Below are 25,508 nucleotides of genomic sequence, written 5' to 3'. Positions count from 1 at the left end.
TGCACTGCTGTATTATAATAAATAACCAGCTGCCTTGCAAATAAATAAATCCCAACAAGCTCAGTTAACCGTTAGGACAACACTTCAATCCTCACAATCACTCTATTTCTGACATGATTTTACAGGGCATTGAGGCACACGGTAACCACAGAAAGACTGTTCGTCGAAATGGGCAGAAATTGTGGATAAGGCGCCTTCAGCCAATTTAACCCCATGGTCTAAACATGCAAGAGGGAAATGACTAATAACCCTTTGTCTTTCCCCAATAGATATCCCCTTTAGTTTACTCTTCTCTCTCACTCTTCCCATCATTGATTTTACAGTATTTTGTGTTCCCTCACCCTGAGGTCAAACAAGCTCCTTCCCGAATCCCCTGCTGTTACTCTCCTCTTTGCTCATCCTCTTATTTATCTGTGCCCTTTCTTCTCACATCATCTATTTTATGACTACTTTTGTTACAGCCGTAAACCTGTTTTTGTTTGTTACGTTTTGTTGTCATTTTGCATCTCTAGAAAGACTCCATTTGTTTGTATTAATACCGTTGGTAACAATTTCGGTTTTCGGTGAAGTAAAGATTAAATAAGATTTTAGTGTTAAAATTGAGACCTCTGATCGTGGATGGTGACCAGGTGAAAAAGAGAACGAAAGGTGATAAGAAAACATAACATGTTGTGTTAAGTTTGAGACCGTACATGATGGAAACATTAAACTAATGTTTCCCCACTCATATTATCAGTAAAGGCAAAATGATCACAGGTAATTGAAAAAAGACATTAACTTCTTGCTCATAACGTGTGTGTTCCACGATAGCAGTTCCTGCTGTTAGGGTATGGGTTAAAACGACGGGCTTTGGTTGCAGAGTAGGCTTATTTGAAGAGTTCAATATTCTGATCTCAGATCCCAATCACACACAGAAAAAAAAAAAAAAAAAAAAAAACTAAACGTAGAAACGTTTTGTCAAAACGCACTTCTTAACTGCTCTCAATCACCCGACAGTGCAAAATCTAGCAAATTCCCAGCCCCGCCCATTCGGAGTACGTCACTATAACTCATTTGCGTATCAAGTACCAAGGCTTGATAAGATATGAAATGCTTTGGTTCCACGCACTAAAGGAAATAAAATGTTAGAACTACAATCTTTGCAGTAGTGTCATTTCTGACTAGCAACGGCTGCAGCTCAGTTTGAAAGTTGTCTCCAATCCGGCTCCTGTGAAGAAGGTGACATACTAAGTTAAGCTATCTTAAAATCGGTAAGTGGATCATCATTTTGGTTAGTGTGTAAACTGTTTTGATATTTGTATTTCGTAAAATTTTCGTGCATTTTAAATCTTGGGTCAACAACAAATTCTTAATAGCAACAATCGAACCAAATGTTAGAGAGAATATTTTTTTGGAAATGTATGTGCTAATATTCCGACTACATCGAAAGCATAGCAGGTCCTTGAATGGAAAATTTCTCTCCTTTTTAAGATATATTTAAAATAATATATATTTTTTATAAACTAAGTTTTCGGATACAGTAGTGTCACAATGTATCATACATTTTATAATAGTTGTAGAACAATAATTGTATCGATTTGAAAATTGTCTATATCATTTTGTTTTTAAGTTATAAATAACAGGTCCATCTTGAACTACAAGATTTCATGTTTACTTGTTGGTTATATAGCAACTTGCAGATGTTTTCAAATGAAATTGTGCTTTATTTATGGGAGAACAACATACGAAGTGGGTGCACAAAGTTGAAGGGGATAGATTCGTTTTCAATTACTGCTAAAATCAAGCGAACACGAGAAATGGATAAAATGTGTATTTCCCTTAAAACTCAAACATAACAAAAATGTGCTATATATTGCTAACAAATTAAAGACAAATTAAAAAAAAATTGAGTAATTTTAACCCAACAAAAGTAGATTGATTTGCAAAATCTCGAGCATGTTTTTCGAAATTTGGTTGAGAAAATGGTTAAAGAAAAATGTGTTGCCTTATAGTCTTGTAGCAATTTCCGGACTGTAATGACAATTTCAAGCTAAACATATTGAAAAATAACCCCAAAATACAAAAATGCAGTGAAGAAATTACCGGTTTAAAGAGTTTTTCGGATAAATTAATTCGTGAATTATATCATTGCTTTCATGCATCATAACATTTGAACTGAGAATGGAACATGTAACCAATTATGTACATGACAAAGAAAGCAATACCTATAGGTTATGTCTTTTGTTACCGTATTGGAATTTATCTTATTCAGACTACCTTGCTTGTATTTCAATTTTAGAAACAGACAATTTGGCTTTCTGCAGGTTAACATAGTCACTTGTTACTCGTTTGGCGGTTATGGGTGAATATCTTGAATTCTTTGTTCGTCAAATGTCTACTGATAACACACCGAGATTTTCGATCTTTCGCAAAGTACAAAATACCATGACCTATTTCAATTGTCTGATTGTTGACACAAATCAATTTATAATTGCAGTGTAAACACATGAACATATCAACGCTCGATCAAAATGCACTGTTAGGACACACATATCTACCAATTGTTATGCTTTGACAAGTCGAGGAAGAAAACAAACATCTAACGAACAAAGTTCAGTAGCAGTACTGAAAGTCCCTAAATCGCCATTGGTTTGACTTCCCGCATGTACGTTTCCTGCTTTTGTCGTCTAATATTGGGATTTTTCTCTCAGAAACGAAGGTCTAATATGCAAAATGTTGTTAGTTTCATGAAGTAGACCAAACCTATTCAAAGTAACATTGATTATTTCCGTCAGACCAAACAGCCCACCATTAACCGAGACCTGCCTAAATAAACAAACTAGGTAACCAAGACATTGAACGGCAATGGGTAAGTCCTTGTTTTTGACATTTTGCAGAGTGTAACATGAACAATCTATAGCTGTTTCGTAGCGCAGTGTAGCGAAACAGCTCTTATTTTAGTAATGGTGAGATCGTGCTGAAACTTAGATGGGTGTTCGATATTGGGAAGTTCTTGAGGAATGTTTTATGAAATGACATCATATTGACGTAATCACACACATTTTTAATTATTTTTTTGTCATTGTAATTTTTAATTTTTTTTTAACAGGCTGGATACGTCATAATAGATTTTCATATCGAGTAATTGAGTAGAGTAATTTTTGAAAGTTATTGGCGAAACAGCTTGGAATTCGTGGACAAATGCAATCATGTCTAGCTATAGTTTTTTAGGGAAGTGTTTTAACAGGCGATAGTGCGCACGTACCGACACTCGGAGTACTCGTTTTTTATTTTTTATTATTTTATTTTATGAACTGAGCGCAGTTTAAAAACCACTACGCTGCTGATAAAACCTCCAGAAATTGAGTCTGCACGCCTTTCAGTTCTCGATATTTGATGGACGTATGACGGTACTTTGATATAGCAATCAATTGAAAATTAATGACAATACAACCAAGAAATACTTGGTTAAAAGTACAGCGGCTTTAGATAGTTTAAAAGCAGTCTGAGAATAATTTCACTTTGAATTAAAGTGGTTATGGAAAAATGTACCAGTTAATATCTTCCAATGGTCCGAAAAGCGTTACTACCAGTAATCCATCTCTGAGATTGTGTATTTCAGTTACGGATTTGGTCTTCCTGCGTTGACATAAATAATCGCTGCGGATTTTCGGTGATATTTCAAAAAACGCGACCACGTGTTGGTTGTATTGTGTATCCATATAGGATTAAAACAATTGAATGGTAAACAAAAAAATGAAGGTATAATTTGCCAGAAGGCACGTTACGAAAAAGTCTTCATGGTCGAACCTTCCTTGAAACAAAAATTATATACATTTTTATGACATAATATGAAGTATTTTTTACTTAACATATTGTTTTGTCATTTGAATAACATATAAACCAGAATATAAATCGGATGTCCTTATGTTTGCGGGAAAACTGCGTATAAGGCCCATGTCGTTCAATTCAAATTGTAACATTGTTACTGGTAATTAAAGACATTGGACACTATTGGTAATCTTATGACAATTGTTAGCATAAACGTACTTGGTAACGAGCAATAGAGAGCTGTTGATGATAAAACATTGTGAGAAACGGCTCACTCTGAAGGAACGTATAGTTTTTGAGAAAGATTAACTTCTCACTCAAAATAACAAAACTTCAGTTAAGTCTTTGTGTCTTTGCAAGTTCGATGACCAATTGGGCCCATATGTTTACAAGTCCGTTACTTTGTGCAATATCGGGATACACCAAGTGAGAATACTGGCCTTTGACAAGGTGTCAAGTGCCGTAAGCTTAGCAACATGGAAAGTGGTGAATATTACAAACTGACTTTTATGAACATACGAATACGGGAAATGGCAGTAGGGCAACATCCTTTTAGTTCAATAGCAGTTCATAAATAAATTTGATTCAGTTTGAAATCTGATTAAAATAAAAAACTAAACCACAATCAAATAATAACACCCTGTTCATATTGTTCATCAATGTGGACGTTTTACATCACGTCGACTTTGATTTAGAGTCATACTTTTTTCATTATGCCTTAATAGTGACATGCTTGAATGGTGATTGTCTATCATCAAGATATTGACATATCGTACAGATTTACGTCAACCTATATTCCCGTGTATGCAGAAGTTCATACATGAAAAAGCAATCAGATTGCTAAATTTATAGCTTCATTTATTTAGGTGTTGTTATTATCTATAACGAAATGTCGCAGCATTTCAGTCATAAATCAGGATTTTCACAGCTATCTTGCAATTACGTGTCGTTGGTTGCTCAATGTTTTACTGGGTGAAATGGCCTAGCGATGGCACAGCCAACAACAAGTCACATCAATTGATAATTCAATACATAAATATAGGTTACTAATCATGTTTGGCAAAAACGCAGCCTGATTCACTTTCATGCATTTTCGTATTAAAATGTTTTGCCTCTTCAGTTGGAACCGTTTTTCAATTAATGATCGTTGAATTTGTATAGCGTTTATTGCATTGGTTTAGAAAAACGGCATTCGGAGAGTTGGCATGACCAGAGATTCTCCAAAAATTTTCCGCATTTTTTAAGGCCGTTCAAGTGGATTACCTCTGTACCACTCAGATTGCACCATCAACATCAGTCAAGAACCTTGGTGTATATTTTGATTGCAATATGTCTATGTCTTACCAAATAAACCCCTTTGCAAGTCTGTTCGATTTCAGTTAAAAAATGTGTCACAGATACGGAAGTATGTATCTGAAGAGGCATGTCATCATGTGATTCGCAGCCATGTTCTTTCCCGGTTAGACTATTGTAACGGGTTGCTTACAGAAGTCCCACAGGTGCATATTAAGAGACTTCAAAGTTTGCAGAACTGGGCTGCTCGTGTTATCTTTAGGTTGGATCGCCGTCATGATGCCATGCCTCTTCTAAGATCGCTTCATTGGTTACCAATTAAACAGAGGATTGTATTTAAGATTCTTTTATTCGTTTACAAATTCTTTCACAATCAGGCACCAGTGTATTTTAATGAATGTATTCAGTTGTATCGACCTTTGCGTACAAATCTTCGCTCCAATGCAGATCCATTTCGCCTTACTTTTCCCATGACTCACAGTAAGGCGGGAGATCGCACATTCACTGTTTCAGCAGCTAAAGAGTGGAATGAACTTCCCTCCTATATTAAATCTGCTGAAACAGTGAATGTGTTTAAGAAGATTCTTAAAACCTACCTCTTTCCTAATTGATTTTTTGTTTTGTTCTATTGTTGTTTGTTTGTATAATGTTTAATTTATTGCTCTTTGCAAACGCCGTGATATGGTTTTACCATGAATAGCGTACCTAAATGCTTAATAATAATAATAATAATTAAAGGCGAACGGTTATTTTATTTTAAGGCAGTGGACACTATCGGTAATATTCAAAATAATTATCAGCATAAAACCTTACTTGGTAACGAGTAATGGGGAGAGGTTTGTAGTATAAAACATTGTGAGAAACAGCTCCCTCTGAAGTAACGCAGTTTTCGAGAAAGAAGTAATTTTCCACGAAGTTGATTTCGAGACCTCAGGTTTAGAATTTGAGGTCTCAACTTCAAGCATCTTAAAGCACACAACTTCGTGTAACAAGTAAAGTGTTTCTATATCTGTCAAAGATTTACTTAAGTCTGGTTATAGGCACTGGACACTATTGGTAATTACTCAAAATAATTACTATCATAAAACCTTACTTGGTAACGAGTAGGCCTAAAGGGAACTGGTGAGAAACGGCTCCCTCTGATGTAATATAGTTTTTGAGAAAGAAGTAATTTTCCACGAATTTGATTTTGAGACCTCAGAATTAGATTTTGAGGTCTCGAAATCAAGCATCTGAAAGCACAAAACTGCAGCTTTAGGTGACAAGGGTGTTTTTTCTTTCATTATTATTTCGCAACTTCGATGACCAATTGAGCTTAAGTTTTCACAGGTTTGGAGAAGAAGAAGAAGAAGACTGTACTGTGCTCCCGACCTCTATGAAAACAATCACATGTAAAGCAATTGGGTTGGATGATGCCTGTGAAATTTGTTTTGAAACAAACAAAGAAACAAACACCCCAACAAACCAACAAAACAAACACACTGGTAACGCTACGGGGTTTCGCTTTCTTACTCTGGCGCCGCAACAAAGTAAAAACACAAACTGTGGTTGAGAGGCACTTCATTCTGGGACTCAATTAACTTCAAGTGTCTATACTGTGAAGAAGGTTCACGCACTGGGAATGAAGTGTAGATGTGAAGATTGATTAGGATCCAGTAGATGGGAGGCTCAATATACTTCGTATGGAAGCCGGTAGTCATCTATCACATACTGATAAAACGAGTACCTCAGCGTTTTCGATGGATTAGAAATTATTGGATATTAATCATAAATCATTGAAATAACACTGATTTATTATCAATGCTGCGAGGAGCTTATCCTTGGGTCAGGATAACAAATTAGAAATGGGTTGGAATATGACTGAATGATGAAAATACGGCTCTCCAACTAAGGCTGTAAATAATGCGGTTGTTCATTGTTCATTAAAATAAATATTATTTTAATGCCAGACCCTGGAGATTACTCTTTAATACTTTTGAGTCCTTAAAGGGATTTAACTCTCTCTGATAATTAATATTAAAGCAAAATTAAAAACAACAGTACAGGTTTTCCCGTTCGGTTTTAGCAAAATTAAATAATTAGAACGCGTTTAATTTGACGATTAACCCCTTTATCCGATCAAAGTATGGTTGTTATTTAGCTACTATTACGTTTTAGTGAACATGTGATTTCGTTCTTCCAATTCAAGTACTTTTCAGCCACTAGACTAGTTCATGTACGGTACATGGCTGGTTCTTCAAGACTGTAATTTCACCATAGCACCTTTACGCCGAATGTGACTGGTTGGAATACGATGAACTCTGCGAGCTCAAATGAATTTGACCACCTTATTGTCTCACTCTTACCATCGAATGCTAAACATAAGTTTCACTCCTAAGTTTCACTACTGTTGAATGCTTTGTCGACGGAGCTGTCACTTACAAACAAAGTTAATAAGCCATGTGTAAATTGAAAACGTTTTTTTGCTGTTGGCGGGGAAACCCAACAAAAACTGAACTTTTAAAAATATAAATAATGTTCACTTTTTTTCCCTCCCTGTTGTTGTCTTTTAGTTTCTCCATTGAACTAAACCCCAATACCTCGTCGTATCCACTGTTATCCGGATGTTGGTACCCGGCGTAGTACTTCTATTACTGTGGTTCGTATGTGGACTACATGGGGCTATACCGGACGTATGTCAAGATGGGACTGGCGATGGTGGCAATGGTCAACCATGCGATTGCTGGAGGACACCCGACGGGAATCTAACCGTAGACTGTTCATATAGAGGATGGGTTTCCATCCACCCCTTCCCCATCGACACATCGGTGTTGTAAGTTTCCTCCCTTTTAGAGGCAGTGGACACTATTGGTAGTTACTCAAAATAATTATCAGCATAAAACCTCACTTGGTAACGAGTAATGGGGAGAGGTTGATAATATCAAACATTGTGCGAAACAGCTCCCTCTGAAGTGACGTAGTTTTCGAGACGGAAGTAATTTTCCACGAATTTGATTTCGGGACCTCAAGTTTAGAATTTGAGGTCTCGAAATCAAGCATCTGAAAGCACACATCAACTTTGTGTGACAAGGGTGTTTCTTATTTCACTCATATCTCGCAACTTCGACGACCAATTGAGCTCAATTTGTGTACATATTTGTTATTTTATGCATATGTTTAGATACACCAAGTGAGAAGACTTGTCTTTGACAATTACAAATAGTGTCCAGTGTCTTTAATTAGCCATTTCACACAGGTGTTCGAATTAACGCTCAATGATTTGGTGCTGAGTGTGATGCCATTGGGAAAGCGTGTTTACATGTTTTATAGTTGCAGAGATAAATAATTAAACAATACACTAAATTTCATTTAAAGGAATATTACAGAATTTGTTGTTGCTAACAAAATAGTTGCTGGCAGTGTAAGCACTTTATGTAATCCACCATTTTTGCATAACCTGACAAACCTGTAGAGGTTTGAGATCGGTCGGTCATCTGGGTCACGAGAGAAAAGTGAACACCGATTACAAATATGGCATTGCATTGATGCCAAAATAAAAATGAATAAACGCTCACTAAACGATCAACTCCAAACAAGAAATTAGTTTGTTTGATTCTCATCAAAATATGACATTTCAGACAAAAATATTTAAAGGGATGTTTTTTGTACCATGTAAGTTTTATGTGAATCTGTGATCTTCACGATTTTTCTTCTTACAAATTCTGTAACGTTCCTTCAATAGTCATTGTACAAAAAACAATAGAGTATTTGTGTTGTTGCGTTCCTGTGGGCCGCCTTTCATAAAAAAAAACCCATATTATCCCGCTATTCCCGTACCTTTTGTTTGGCAGAAATCTTACGCACAACAACATCACCCGGATCGAGTATGTGGACTTTGATCGACTAGACCACCTTCAAGAGTTGTAAGTAATCGCATTCTTATCTGGGGTTTATTTTTGTATATATGTAAATAGACCTTTTCGCAAATACCATTGCGCAAGCGCAAACTGTCGAATGAGTTGCATGCTGCATGGTCTAGCTAGTGATCAAATTTGATAGCTAGACCAGCATGCACCTCATTCCACGTCTATTGTTAGAGTACCGAGTATTTGCGATAAGGTCTATTGCCGTGGCATTCAAAACCAAAGCACGCCACCAAGAGGTTGCTTCTTAATTGCACCATGGAGGATTACACACGTTAATAATTTTGCCGTTCATGCATCAGTGGTTTTACAGCGGTTATATTGTACGATTTTCCTCCAAAGCCATCATACGGTGCCTTATTAACATACACCAACAAACTGACCTATATTTCCCGAATGTGATGATTTCTAAGTATTAAAATTATTATGAAGGTAATTTTTCTGCCAGGATCCTGACTGGTAATGAGCTTCAATGCGATGACCAATTGGTGGACTTTAAAAGCTGGCTCCTTAATCTAAAGAGTGTGACGTCATCGGTTATTGTGACGGGTGCTATTTGTGACAACAGCATATACAGTGGGCAGGAAGTCACCGAAGCAATGTTCGGTTTACCAGGTATATACAAAACAAACTATAGAGAGGTTAAAGACAGGTAAACACAAACGAAATTAGACAGGCAAGCACACAAGAAATTAGAGGGGTAAGCACAGAAACTAGAGATGTAAGCACCGAAACAAACTTGAAAAGTAAGCACAAAAGAAATTAGGCAGGTAAGCACAAAAGAAACTAGTGATGAAAGCACCAAAGAAACTTGAGAGGAAAGCACAAAAGAAGCTAGACCTCGAGGTATTAAGCACAACATAAACTAGAAACGAAGCACAAACGAAACTAGAAAGGTGCACAGAATAAACTATTTAGTGTTAACCCAAGGTCAAATGACTTCAGCTGTATTTTTATATCAAAACAAGCTTGCTTCACGTGGCCTGTAAAATCCCTTATTCCAAATCTACAATTTTAAAAATAAAAACAACCAAAAACATAACCCTCAGGCCCGGTATGATGTTGCTGCTTTTAGTGTTACAGTTAAATTGCAGCTAACTTTGATTTCTGTTTTTTTTTTTTCTATTTTAAATATTCACACATTTAAACTACTGTAGCCCAGGGAAGTACAAACGTTTAAAAACTGTCATCAACAAATTTTGTTATCCACAATCCCCTGGTAAAAAAAACCATGACTTGTATTGTTTCAAAATATTTGGATATTGTTGTTATATTTGACTATAGACCGCAATTGTTACGGGTGTAATGATGCAACTTCAAACGATGGCTGTACCTCAATATCTCAATGCTACCCGGTGAGTAAGTAATGGAAACATCAAACCCAGAGATGGTGAAGACCTATAAACTGAAGACCTTATTATAATGGTTCTACTTGTAACATGCAGAAACATTGCTATAATGTGTCCTAATAAAGCAACAATAAGCAGAATATACAGTCACACTTGGTTCATTTCACACTCGGTACATTGTATTTTGACGGGTAACCTTGTTCTGATGAGCAAAATGTTGTTGTGCTCTCAGCTACTTTTTGCGCTTAAAACTTTCAAGCAGTGCTCGGGACGTGTTCGGATGCAACATGGCATGTTGTCAGCCCATAAAGATTTTTTTCATAGGTTCAAAGGGTTTGTTTTGCATCCAGTTAGGGCGTGCGGCACGGTCCATTTTGGGATATCATCGCATTACCAGTGTGTGTACGAAGTGGTTAAGACGGCGCTCACTGCAGGATTTTTAAATAGCTCTATTAGCCGAGGACTCATCACTTGCCCCATGATGTATTTTAAGAATTTTACATCCCGTTTAGGTTGAAATTCCAGCCATTTTCACTCACACTTCACCCACTGTCCTACCACGAAACCCTTTGTCAGTTTTCTCTGGTACTATTAAACAGAGAACTACTTGCCAGAATAAAGTGATATTCCAAGCAAACGGGGAAGTCAATATCAATAAGACGTGCGAATTGACTAAGGACTGTTTGAGCTCTGCCGCCGCTACTAACGGAGAATCTTGTCGTCAAGTTGATGGTTCGACTTCAGTCTGCGTTTACTGCTGCCAAGGGACTTTGTGTAACAAAGAACTGAACACAATTAACGGTACATCCATTAATTTTATTAAGACATATTTCCTGTCCCTTTCAATATAAGTAAAATCTAACCTCATTAGTTCTAGTTTTTGGAAAGTTATATTAATTGTTAGCATAAAAACTTAGTTACAGGCAACCGAGAGCTGTTGATAGTATTAAGAATGAGAAACGGCTCCCTCTGAAGTAACGAAGTTTCTGAGAAAAAAAGTTAATTTTCCATGAATTTGATTTTGAGAGCTCCAAATTAGATTTCGATGTTCCGAAATCAAGCATATCTGGAAGCGCAAAACTTCGTGTGACAATAGTGTTTTTTCTTCCATCATTTTCTTGCAACTTCGACGACCAATTGAGTTCAATTTTTTACAAGATACACCAAGTAAAGGCCCGGTCACACAGGCCCCGATAACGAGAACGAAAACGATAACGATAAAAATGCACTCCCTCGATTGGTTGAATGAGCGTGGGCGTATTCTGCGTGGAGCAATTCAACCAATCGCGAGCGTGCATTTTTATCGTTCTCGTTTTCGTTCTCGTTATCGGGGCCTGTGTGACCGGGCCTTAAGAAGACTGGTCTTTGACAATGACCAACATTGCCAGTGTCAGCTTGAGGTCAACCATAAGGTCACTCACGATCAGACGAGCAGAACATCGTAACAGTGGTTTAAGTGCAATATGCCTTCCATCCAGTCTCTCACATTTCTGGCAATGAGAGTGACCATATAATCAGAGTTTGCATTGTTTTGGCAACCAAAGCTGAGTTTATAATTTATCTTTTTATATTTCAGCGAACTACACATTCCCGTTCCGAGCACCACTACCAGTAGCGACAGAACCCCCAAGCACTGGTGAGCCAAACAGAAAAGGGTAGCAACGAGTTCTTAAACGGCCGTTTAAGACCGGCAGGGTCGTTGTCGTGTGACAAAGGCCCGAGCCAAAAGCGAGGGCCATAGTCGCACGGCAACGACTCTGCAAGGTTTTAAACGGCAGTTTAAGAACGAGTCACTACTCTTGTATTCCCATTTATAGCTGCCTTTTTGGTTAAAAGGCGCAATGAAGTAAGAAAACTCTGTAAAACTTATCCGTTTCCGTGCTTGAGCTCTGTACGTCCGTGTGTTGCATTGTTATGACTGACAGTTTCCGGATCCGTTCGTGCGCGAAGTCTTGGTGCAAGACTACTCTTACCGCCATACTTTGCCTTAAATAATAGAGAAATTTATCAACGGTGCAGCCATCTGAGGTTACCAAACCGGAGAATAAAACACAAGCCTGGTTCCTAATTGCAAGACGATTATTAGCATGCATTATTGGTATTCATTACACGAGGAACATGACCAGGATGGAGGCAGCATGATAAAGGTCTATATATATGCTTGGTTACAACATTCTTCTTGAAACTGGGGTTTGAATCGTTTACATTTAAGCCTCATGCATATATCAAAATGTGGTCCTGCACTTTGCGCTGACCAGCTGATAGGCCCTATGTCCAGTCGTTCCCATCATGCTTCACTACATCCTGAACATGACTGTGTTCAAACCCACCTTGTAGGGATGTTATGGCTCTCTTTCAACATGACTAATAATAAACCCAATGTTCAATCGCCATAAAAGAATCAAATGGGCTATGCTTCTCCGGACAATGGAACATTATCAGTTTGGTGTAGATATGATTGACACGGTAACGGCCGTTTAAAGAGAGATTTGGTAGAATTTAACATCCCCACCAGGTCATGGCCTCAGCTACCTAGCCACCGCTCCATAGCTGGAGGTCAATGCTGTATGATGGAATGAGACACGATCACCAACAAACTGACAAGATGAGGAGATGAATATGTCATTGATAGATGCATCTAAACTTGACATTGGCGTCAGCGACAGACGTCTGCCAACTACCACGACTGTTCAAACGTGAATTTCTTCTGAATGGAAATACACTGGATCCTCATGCCCCACCCTAATTATAATGTGGTCGTAACAACTCGGCACCAGACTACTAATAAACAACATTGCACAACATTGTCATGTCAATAAGACACTTTACAGCCGGTAAAGCGGATACACTGATTTTCTACAGGTTTTGTTAGCTATACCATTTCTAACATTAATTGTTATGGTTCTAATTCACTTAATTACGTAAACTGTAAACCGGTATACCCCGTTAAGCATGTTGGCAGCTTTATTTTGTATTTTGGTTGGGGTCCAAAATAAAATCGAACCGAGCTATACCTTTCACCAACACGCCGCCGTGGCTTGCACACTAATAGGCAAAGGACCCTACTTCAGACTATTGGAAGGTACTGGTAGAGAGTTTAGCAAACAACGTTCTGACAATCATGGTGCGCTCAAGTAGATTCACGTCTGTGGCAAATTAACAATTACAAAATGTATCACTTAACAGGCCGGACTTAATTTAAAGTAAACACCACAAAAGGGCAATTATTTATGTCATGTTTTGGTTTAAAACCTGTTCTTGTATAGAAACGGCACCCATGACATCGCCATCACCCCTCGGCACGACTGAACAATCTACTATCCCAATCACGAATGATATCCCAATTACGAATTCGCCAGATAGTACGTGTTTTAGCGAAGTAACGCTAGGGGATACTGGTGTGATCACGTGGCCAGCGACCGGGGTGAACCAAACAGTGACAGTGCCGTGCCCGTACAATACTATTGGAGTTGGTATGAGCTTTGCTTGTAGGACTTGGTAAGCAATCCTTAGTTTGTTTTTTGTTTAAACAATCAAGTAATTGTTTAAATCTGAATGATGAGCAACAATAGTAACTTTGTGCGTCTTATTTCTTTGCATAATGTACTGTGCGTGGAAGCGCAAAAGAGTCATGGTAGATCGTTGTACTAAAGCCCCGTTTTACAACATTAGTTTGTATGTGAAAACTAGACAAAAACAAAACAAAACGACAAAGACAACGACGACGGCGACGGCTACAAAAACAGCAACGAAAACGAAAATGACAATGACAACAACAACAACAGCAGCAGGCATCAGCAGGGAAGAAACAACGTGTTACAATGTAACAGGTATAATGAACTTCACAATGTGTGTAACCACATAGACAAGACCGACGTGTTTATCATACAATTATGTTCAAATGTAGACAGTCAAATGGCACACGGAAGATTTAAAGTAAAACAATTATTACTTTTTACTCTAACACTATAGTTTTTGGAACGACAGTAACGGCCCGTCATTCTGGGAAGATCCTGATACAGATAATTGTTCGTCAGCGTCTAACGTTCTCAAAGAACTCATCAATATTCAAATCACCGAAGGTTGGTTCTTTGATTTATCTCATAACGACGGGAGTTTGCTTTGCTATTGGTTTGTACAAAAATACACATACAAATATATAATTTTATATACATTTAATCCATATATAGTTACAGTTTGGTGCACCAATATTTCCTTCGAAGTTTTATGGTTTCTTTAAAGGCAGTGGACCCAAATAATTTTTGGGTTAAAACTAATACTTGGTATCGAGCAATGGAGAGCTGTTGATAGTCTACAAAATTGTGAGAAACGGCTGCCTCTGAAGTAACGTAGTTTTTGAGGAAGAAGTAAGTCGCCAAGAATTTGATTTCGAGACCTCAGAACTAGATTTGGAGGTCTCGAAATCACATGTCTGAAAGCACACAACTTCGTGTGACAAGGGTGTTTTTTTTCTTTCATTATTATCTCGCAACTTCGACGACCAATTGAGCTCAAATTTTCGCAGCTTTGTTATTTAGTGGATATGTTGAGATACACGAAGTGAGAAGACTGGTCTCTGACATTCACCAATAGTGTCCAGTGTCTTTAAGGGAATATGATTGATCTGATTTACTTTCAGAAAATGTTTTAGATGTATCATCTACGCTGGAATCGGTGACGTCATATCCGGCGTCACTCAAAGCCGATGACGTTACAAATGCTGTTGGTGTCCTGTCGAGTCTTCTGCGCACTCTCAAATTATACCCAGTAAAAGGGCGGGAGATCTTCAAGGACTCCATGGCAACAGCGTTTCAGATGACGTCGGTGAGATTTGAAGAACTCGTGAATAGTCAGATAATAAACAGGACCACAAGCAGGTTTGTTTTTATTATTTGTATTTGATATAAATTATTTGATAACCTTTTATATGAATGTAGAGTCACACATCGCGATTAAGCACTTCACACTTCTTGCTCTCAAAATGAGGGACCAATGCGCCTTTTCATGTTGATGTGGCCGACTCGGGTGGCGTCACGCATGCGCGTTTTTCTGCCAAGTGCACAACTTTATTGCGTTTGCCAATCAAAAGTGTCATACGCATGCGTGAATGTTGTTAGCGTTCACAAATTCAAACCACAACAATTTCAGAGGTTTTTCTACATCAAAAGGCAGTGTTACATTTAGATCACAATACTTGCATATTTTAACACAATATTTTTTGGACACAAAATAAATCAAAACGTATATAAAATTATTTTAATCATTCACAGATTGCTGTACCTTATCAATGAGTTTACAATTCAAGTACCTCTAATCAACTCCACACAGTTGACGTCAGAGTCACGTGCCGTTGACGTCATCATCGTCGATGCACGTGATCAAAGCGAGGAGAGCATCCTATTCGGAGGATCGCAATCGGGCGAAGATGATGACGTCAAGGTGAACACTTTATTGTTACTTTACTTTTCGACATTTTCCGTTCATGTTATGAATAAGTTGACTTTGATTGATTAAAGAATAAAAGAAATTACATTTCTACTGGAATAACTAGGTAAACGTCTTTAAAGGAGTGCAGCTTTTTTTACATCATCATCGTCACCTTCATTATGAAAATATTTACATGGTTTTCTAATAACATTACAGAACTTGGTAAAAATGAATCGTCGGAGTCCTTTAAAAATCTATCAGTTGATTTGCACGCGCATTCAAGTTCCGTTCTCTCTGTGAGAGATTCTAAGCACATCGCGCAAACTACACTAGGACAGTGTGCGCTCGACGTCAAAATGTGGTCCCGCGTGCGAAACAGGTTGGGAAATGCAATAGTTTTTTTGGTGATGGCATGGCACAGGATTTGGGTTGAGTCGAGTCCACGGCTTTGCATGCGTTCCTTGAAGTGGCGCAGAAATGCTCTATAGCGCCATTTTGCAAGATTTCTACCGCTATCACATGCAGTCAATAACCATTCACTGTTTTTTTGTGTCTACTTTGCAGCCTTTCATTTTGAGAAACGAAACTTCACCAGGAAACGGAACGGACTTACTCGGTTACATACACGTACCATCAAGGCTACTGCAAGATGCAGGCGTGTACCTGAGTACATGTCAGTTCCTGCTTTACCAACAAACAACTTATTTCAATGTGAGTATCACTGTCCTTACTCGCTGGCAGACTTCACTACCCGAAAACCCGCAAACAAAATTACTTTGTTATGTAAGCTTACCATACTTTAGTTTCAAAGGCAGTGGATACTATTGATAATTACCTCAGATTTAGAACTTGAGGTCTCGAAATCAAGCATCTGAACGCACACAACATTGTGTGACAAGGTTGTTTTTGCTTTCATAGTTATCTCGCAACTTCGACGACCGATTGAGCTCATCAAGAGTGAGATGACCGGTTTTTTGACAGTAAAAACTCCCATTAGCGTCCAGTGTCTTTAAACCTTTATTGCCCTTGGTTTCACAGGCTATCACAACATCAGTGGAAAGCCAAACCGACGGCTTCAAATCAACATCTGATAACGTCACGGGCACGGTACTGAACAGTGCTGTGATCTCGGCGTCTGTCGGGAATCTAACCTTAACAGACCTTGCAAAGCCTGTCAGGATACACCTCCAAGTACTCCGAACAGTAAGTTTGGTAACAGTCGGTTGATATCGTGACGACCAGACCACTTGCATTGGCCGCTACCACGTGCACCAATGAAGAGCTATCATTGGCAGAGAGTCGTGCGCAGCGTGTACACGCATGCGTGTCCTGTCCACAAAGTGTCGGATAATGCAATGGGTCTAACTGTTCAATAAAACCACATTCGATATCAATAATATAAGTAGCTTAAAAACAACAGAAGGCCTCAATATTTAGTAAAATTTCCAACGTTGCATTATGGAGATATAGAATCATTTGTGTAAAGAAAAAACTCACCCTGAACCGTGTGGTTCTTAAAAGCCCCGAGACTAATAACAACTCGACGTTTCGATGAGTATGCTATGGTCGTCTCCAGGAGACAGTTGGGTTTAAAGCAATTCAGTTGTAATACAACAAAACCTGAATAAAAACAACTGGCGTATTTTACTTTTCATTCAAATTTATTTTCTTCTTCCTTTATTTGTTGACAACAGCAAAGTGCTGACAATCCTCAGTGTGTTTTCTGGGATGTGAATGCGAACGGTAAGTAGATGTCTGGGTATTTAATTATTAAACTGTATGGATTTAAAAAAGCTAGCCAATAACAACATTCGAAGAGTCCTAACCACCTGTCTGTGATTCATCGATAGATTTCCAAGGAGGTTGGTCAACAGAAGGCTGCTCGTTAATCAGTGAGTTGACCAACTCTGAGACTGTTGTTTGTGAGTGTGACCATCTCACAAACTTCGCAATGTTAATGGTGAGTTTACTCATGCTTGAATCATTAGACTGTACATTACAAACATGCTTTAATTGCCAGCATGTGTACATTAAAGGAACACGTTGCCTTGGATTGGACGAGCTGGTCACTAAAAAGCGTTTGAAACCGTTTGTTATGAAATATATATGGTTAGAAAGATGTTTTAAAAGTAGAATATAATGATCCACACAAGTATCACTCAAAATTGCACGGTTTTCTTTTTAACGTCACGAACTATCACGGTCGGCCATTTATGGGAGTCAAATTAGTAGACGAGGTGAAAAGAAAACCACGCAATTTCGAGGCATACTTGTGTAGATTATTGTATTCTACTTTTACATAATCTTTCTAACCATATGCATTTTATAACAGACGGTCACAAAACGCTTTTTATAGACCAACTCGTCCGATCCAAGGCAACGTGTTCCTTTAATGTGACACAGTGGACATTACAGATTGGTGCCATCACCTTGCAGATACTCTAATTTTTTGTGTTCTTGTTCTGTCATTTGACCGCTGTTGTGAGGTATTATGTACCAGTGTACCAATCTTTATTGGAAGTCGTTGGTTCAAATCCCACTCCTAGTAAATTCGTTCTAACACCCAAAATCTATACTATTGTATAGATTTTGGGGGTTGGACTACTATAGTGTGAAATGCCGCTGCACTAACAAAGTACTGTCAATGTACTGACCATGCTACCACTGTGATGTCACAAAGTAGTATTGTCATCCGCACTGTCGCTGTGTTGTCACAGTGCAGTTTTGTCATCGTGCCCCTGTGCTTTCACAATGCAGTATATGTCATTGCAGCGCTGTCACTGTGCGCTCACATTGCAACTATACTGTCACTGTGCTGTCAGAATACAACCCCTTACTCTATCACTGTTTTGTCAGCTTTAACTTCTTGCCACTACCAAATTGCTGTCTCGGTGCAATTCTGCCATCATGCCATCGTCACTGTGTTGTCACAATGCAACTATGTGTGCAATCGTGAGCAAAATGGCGCTCTCGGTTTCGCCTCGGGTGCCATTTTGCCACTGACCTTATCATAGCGTGCAACACTTGTGTATACCATGGAGGCACTTGTACCTCCATGTGTATACTGTTCTTGCCCCATCTCTAAATTGTCACAATTCCTTCTATTATTATTTTTTCTTCATCAGGATATTTACAACAAAGGTGAACCATTGGATCCAGTACACGCCCAAATCCTGTCAGTGTTATCTTATATAGGTTGCAGTATCTCTATCGTTGCACTGGCTTTGACCATCTTGACATTGGGCTGTTTCAGGTAAAATCGCGCATCCTTTTGATTACGTTTTACTTATGACCTTTATGCAATGACGTCACCCAGTCGTACAGCGATGACGGAATAATTGCAACGTACAGATTTGGACACATGGTACACATTGGCCAAATGCACAGCCTCCTTTGAACCCCAATGAGGTTGCTCTCCACATTAACCTCATGTGCATAAAAATCATTTAAAAAAGAAAGAAAACAAATTAGAACTTTTATGAGTGAATCTCATTTGATTTTAAATGATTCTATTTATTTATTGCAGAGAAGAGCCGAAATACAGAGCTGATGGGAGGTAAGTGTTTTCGAGAAAAAAAAAGTCATAATTTTTTTTTTACTGTATGATAGAAAGAGACAAAAACATTTTCTGTTAAAAAACAAGGAAGAAAATAAACAAACAAACAATAAATAAATAATGTGAGCAAACACGGATGCTGCATAAAGACCGAAAGTGACATCCATCAACCACGTGCCTAAATAAAATTGATCCATTGGACACTCTCAACACCCATGATATGGGTACAATGTCCGAAAGGCGCTCTCTCAGTATCATAAAAAGTAACTACAAATTTTACTAATATTTGGCAAATTCTTTGACTTTCAGTGGTTCGTTTAACACCGGCAAAAACGGGAAAGCGAGAGCCGATCGGCACACGAACATCCTCGTCCATCTCTCGGTAGCGCTGGCTCTCTCAAACATCGCCTTTCTTGTTAATACCCTTACGGTTGAACTTGGCCTAGAGGAAAGCGTCTGCATCGGTATGGCTGCGGCTACTCACTACAGCTTACTAGCATCGATGGCATGGATGGCACTCGAAGCATTCAATATGTATCTAGCACTCGTGCTGGTCTTCGATAAATATTACAGCAGATTCATGATGAAGATGTGTCTGTTTGGATGGGGTAAGGGCAACCAATTATTTGGGTTTTGATGCTATGATAACGACACTCTTGGGCAGCTAGATTTTTAATCACAATTTTCAGATTCAACATGGTAGAACAAAGTAATAATGTGAGCTACATGCAAGATTTTTTTTTAAAGTCCACGGTTTTATGAAATGAAGGTCAACACGAAAAGTTACTGGACACAGAAAAGAAAGCATAGTTGTGCAACACCGTGTTCCAAGAAAACTAAGCGTGAAGATTTGATCAGTTTTCTGCCGTTCATAAATCACATACAAAGAAGGTCAAATTTTGCATGAGAAAACACTTCTTGGGGTAATTCTAGCAACATAAATGGAACATTAATGTCACATTGTTTGGGTCATGAGATTGCTAGATGTGCCTTGTAGAAGGGCGTTGTGTGATTCTTCCGCGCACACAAAATAATGTTGGGGGGGGGGGGGGTGGGTGGGGGTAACAGAATGGTTATTAACATATATATGGTTATCAATTTATAATGACTTTTAAAAAATTAAAGAAGAGTTGCCAACCATTCAAAACCTACGGCAGTTGGTTAAAATAACACGCCCTCCTGCGTGGAAACTATTCTCTGATCCTTATTCGTTTGGTTTCTAACACCACAGGTACACCCTTTGTCATAGTGGCTGTAACATTCGGTATCAACTTCCCAGAGAATTACGGACTTTACAACGGCTTGTAAGTTCATTTGGATCTTTTCTAGACACTACAATGTATATTTGGGTTTGCGGTAACACCATGTGTAGAGTTTGTTCTTAGAGAACTGTATTGCTTTATTCCACTATACGGGAGATTGCTCAGTTCTGAAAAGGAACTGTCCTGCCTTCTTTACCAGGGCGGATGGTATAGACAATAGGCTGGGACTACTTTAATCTTATAGGATCGTGATTAACTGCACCACCGCGGAGTCAGTTCTGAATTTGTCTCAATCAACGTTTCGACTGGCTTGCTCTAGGCATCGTCAGGAGACGATACAAGTCTATGCTATTTTTGTACTAAAGGTCAATGAAAGTGAATTACTGGGAGAGCTGCCACATGATCAAAGTATGCCCGTGTACATAGAATAACTATGAAATCTTGCCCAGTAGACCAGTTACAGCAGACGTGCTCATCTTCATTTATGGAAGGTGCGTGCACGTGCAGTGAGACTTCATAATGCAAGGTGCAGCCATAGGCCTACAGTTACTTTGATTAATACGTGGCAAATAAAAGAAAAGTGACGGTTGCTAATTATATTCACCATGTACATTTTTTCATCTATTATTGGTAATAAAAAAATAAAAAAAAGGGTAGGGGGGTTATTTGATGCAGCCTGGCAATAAGTGTGTCTCGACAAATGTTAAGGTAACTCTTAATGGGCTTTTCTTTGATTGAATGGAAATCTTTGTGTTAGAAAACATTGTACATTGTGTGCCGATAAAAAACTGCCAAATGGTGCTGGCTATAAAATTATCAACAATTATATCCTAAGCTTTATATTTTATGAACAACTTTCTTGTTTTATATGTTTTGTTCAGATGTTGGTTATCGCGCATTCCTTTCTACGCATCTTTCCTCGCACCCGTCTCAGTCGTTCTCCTCTTCAACCTCGTCATCTTCCTGGTAGTCACGTTGCAGCTTTGTAAAATGCGCAGGCGCAACATCAGCCAATCACGGCGCAACTTTGATCTAAGGGCGCAGTTCAAGGCGTGTGCGAGCATCACGGTCCTGTTTGGCCTCACGTGGTTCTTTGCTCTGTTTGGCATCGGTGAGGCGAATCTGGCATTCAGTTACTTATTCGTCATCTTCAACACGACACAGGGGTTTAACATCTTCGTATTCCAGTGTCTCCTCAAGCCGTCAATTCGACAACGGTGGATGAGGTTATTGGGAATGCAACATGGGGATATTAGTTCATCGACAAAGTCATCTGCCAGTTGTGGAAAAGGTATTTATAGATCCCTGTCACCTTGTCCACATCAAGAATGATATATTGGTAGTCGGGGACGTGTGCTTAGCACATGATTGCAAATAGTTTAATGCCCCTAAACAAAAACAAGGAAAACAAATCTGGGACCGAGTCCCCCCGTATGTGGAATGGTCCAGTATAGGATATCATGATATCATGTTTGCTCCCCCATGTCATTACACATTGGACAGGGGTTAAGGTTATTAAATGATTGAGTGGCGGTCCCTGTTGGCAAAATAAAATAAACATAATTACGATACAAAAAATACCTAACATAAATGCACATAGGAAGATCACATTGTCTGCTGATATTTCCAAGAAAAGTTTTTATGTACAAATGTAAACTAATGCCACCTGAGGGAGAGTTGAGTTGCTGTAGGCTACTAACTATTCTTTCCATCAACATTTCATAAAAAGTGTACGGAAAAATTCGTCAGATTTTATGTGTTCTCTTCTATTGACCTCTACAATATTCTCTTATTTAAACCAGATTCAAAGAATGAAGGAATCGTGAATGCTGCAGAGCTGTTTAAGATCTCGGAGCCGAATGGTATAGATAACCCTATCTGCAACGATCAGTCATAACTATTGAAGGCCTTATTGAATCAGCGTGCCAAGCGTCATACCAGTATCCTTACCAATGGCAAACGTCGTCACTTAAGAGAGTCAAATAAATTAGTGAGAGTTTGAAACGCTAGGTGGCAGCAGACATTATCACTCGTTGATTTAAGTCGACTTTAAGATTAAACTTTATATTTTTGTAAGATTCGCACGACGAAGAAAGAAGGGATCTAATGAGCGTGTGCAGTGTTGTTTCTTTCCAAAGTTATTAAAGCAACAATTGTGTGCGCAATAGGATTCAAAGGTTCAAACTGTCGAATACGATAGCTAAACTTGCGCGGTCACACAAACTAAAACAAAATGGTAAACTAGACCCTCTTGCATTGACCACCACGATGTTCGCGATGAAATAATGTTTACACACGAGCTGCGCACATCTCTTGGCCAATGGCAGCTCTTCCCTTTCCTCAGTAAGACGACTGTTTTTGGATGGTGACGTCATGTGCAAGGAATCTATGGATGTATTGCACATTACGTCATTGACCGCATGATGTGACGTCATGACCACATTCTCTGATGAAAAACAAGGGAAAAGTGCAGACTTTCAGCCAATGGTAGTCTTTTACCACTGATCTGCAATGCCTTCAACTCGTGAGAAACTCATCAACGATGATGGATAATGCAATGGGTATAACATCTATGTCCCGCACCCCACCAACCCGCACCCCACCTCACCAATCCCACCCCACCTAACCCCCCAAACCCCAACCCAAGAGCCAACGTCGATTGCGCAAGACGGAACCAAATGGCTTTTCTCTCATGTATAAAGGTTGTACCTTCGTTATTCTTATTATTCAGTTTTCAAAGGGTACGCCTATAACAATGTCAAAGGGTATTACATTATTGTATTTTTTTCCTTTTAGTTTTTGGTTAAATAAAACAAATATGTAAGTTTGTAAATAATATTCAGATTGTATTCGAGACAAATGGAGAAGAAAAAATAAATAATTGCAGCTGTTAGATTCTAGTGTAAATAGTACCTCCCAAGCAAGGTTGTTAATTAATGATTTGGTCACAAGCTATTTGTAATTAATCATAAACAAAATAATTGTTCTTCTGAACAATATTGGAAAAGGAAACGCAAGGGGTCATGATCATCATTCAAAATAAATGGAACCAATAATAATCAAAACTGTGGATTGTGGTGTAAACTTAGTGATTAGCTAGTGTAAATATAGGTTTGGTATAATTATTTTAACTTAAATTGATCTATGTAAAGAAGGAGGAAATTGATTTTAATAGAATAATAACTTAATACAAAATTATATTAAAATAATAGCTCTGCACTATTGATAAAATAGAAACTCGGTAACTAGAACAAAGTGTCATGTTTAATTCATTACACGCCCCCGAAGGTTTATGCGTTATGATTGGTCAGAGAAAGGTCACATGGGTTGTATTAAGATAATCTATAATAAAGACAGGTATAGCCAATATACATAACAAGTATCAACGATGTGTGATCGTTTTGTATGCACCGTGTTCGTGCGTGAAAATAACTGTTTTCTTTGTTTTTACTATTTTTTTTATTCATTAAAGGCAGTGGACATTGATGGTAATTGTCATCATTATCGAGCAGGCCTGTACTAACTCATGTTCAGTTACTGCATGTACCTCCCATAGTTAAAGGCAGTGGACACTATTGGTAATTGTCAAAGACTAGCCTTCACAGTTGGTGGATCTCAACATATGCATAAAATAACTAACCTGTGAAAATTTGAGCTCAATCGGTCATCGAAGTTGCGAGATAATAATGAAAGAAAAAAACACACTTGTCACACGAAGTTGCGTGCGTTTAGACGGTTGATTTCGAGACCTCAAGTTATAAATCTGAAGTCTCGAAATCAAATTCGTGGAAAATTACTTCTTTCTCAAAAACTATGGCACTTCAGAGGGAGTCGTTTCTCACAATGTTTTATACTATCAACAGCTCTCCATTACTCGTCACAAAGAAAGGTTTTATGCTAATAATTATTTTGAGTAATTACCAATAGTGTCCACTGCCTTTAACAAGTAACATTCTAAAGCTTTAGAATTGGTCTAAAAGAACAGGACGGGGATGGGGGTTGTGTGAGTATGGCGGATAGGTGGGATGGGAAGGGGGCAACAAGGGGACTGAGTAGGCACTGTCCTGGCAATACTCTTTAGCAAATTAATTAGCTATTTTGAGAAACGCTGTGAAAGTAAACCACATGGGATTTGGTATGGTCTCGGGTATTACATATACCATCCCGTGACTATTTGGATGTAGTTTTGCTTGCTGACATAATTCGATCTACTTTGTCTGTTGAGGTCGCTTTTCAAATATATTGGGGATGGTTAAAACAACCTTTGTGTTAATGTTTTGCATGAATCCTCAATAAAAAATTGTGTGTGTGTGTGTGGGGGGGGGGGGGGGGAGATATCGGTCAATGACGTCATGTGCCTTGCATCTATTGGTAGAAATGAATTTGTTTGAGGGGTTTGGGGACAGAACAAAGTTTGGGACTTCATGAAATAAACTCCAGACAGCAAACTCAGAAAAAAAGAGTCGCAAAAACAACGCTTGATAACATGTTATTACAATAAAACTAGGAATTTCAAACCCAGTACAGGAATAAACTGGAGAGTGAGCATTTTGATGGATACAAGACAATGTGCGGATCTGAGATAAAGACTTACCCAAGAAATAGGACTCGAACTGTTAGAAAAAAAAGATTGACTGTAAACCCCCCCCCCCAAAAATGAATATTTCCCCCCCCCCCCCAAAAAAAAAAAAAAAAAAAAAAATGATCTCGGCGCAAAGAGGAACAGAAATAATATTGGTACTTTGGGAAATTTGCTCGAGTAAAAAGTCAATGAGATGGGAGACATTGGGGTAAACGAAAATACCAAAAGTAGAGTTCAATGCCTACAAGGGGTGCGACTTCTACTAGCTTTGCTCACATATGAAAACGGTATTAGAAACTTCTAAAGTCACCTGGAAATATAATTTTT

At 38.4% G+C, this 25,508-nt stretch overlaps 1 protein-coding gene across 3 annotated transcripts; it reads left to right on the top strand.

Annotated features, from left to right (window-relative positions):
- The first annotated feature begins 1,116 nt into the window (after positions 1-1,116).
- LOC139947500 (adhesion G-protein coupled receptor G6-like) lies at positions 1,117-24,581 on the top strand. Of its 3 annotated transcripts, none has more exons than XM_071945427.1 (21): positions 1,117-1,218; positions 7,656-7,915; positions 8,934-9,005; positions 9,454-9,620; positions 10,290-10,360; positions 10,954-11,155; positions 11,931-11,990; positions 13,621-13,852; positions 14,327-14,436; positions 14,994-15,231; positions 15,625-15,793; positions 16,346-16,492; positions 16,820-16,984; positions 17,476-17,524; positions 17,632-17,741; positions 18,907-19,034; positions 19,308-19,337; positions 19,647-19,945; positions 20,569-20,641; positions 21,481-21,890; positions 22,402-24,581. In XM_071945427.1, exons 2-21 carry the CDS (start codon positions 7,707-7,709, stop codon positions 22,494-22,496), a joined length of 3,036 nt encoding a protein of 1,011 aa, XP_071801528.1. In that variant the 5' UTR covers positions 1,117-1,218; positions 7,656-7,706; the 3' UTR covers positions 22,497-24,581. The 3 variants fall into 3 exon arrangements, with proteins under 3 accessions (XP_071801528.1, XP_071801526.1, XP_071801527.1); XM_071945425.1 differs by having other exon boundaries at positions 1,121-1,250; XM_071945426.1 differs by lacking the exon at positions 1,117-1,218 and adding an exon at positions 2,634-2,848.
- Positions 24,582-25,508: the final 927 nt, after the last annotated feature.

Source organism: Asterias amurensis, chromosome 14 (genome assembly GCF_032118995.1).
Source record: "Asterias amurensis chromosome 14, ASM3211899v1".
NCBI lineage: Eukaryota > Metazoa > Echinodermata > Asteroidea > Forcipulatida > Asteriidae > Asterias > Asterias amurensis.
The sequence above is the reverse complement of the archived record's forward strand: the minus strand, read 5'-3'. Positions and strand labels throughout refer to the sequence as shown.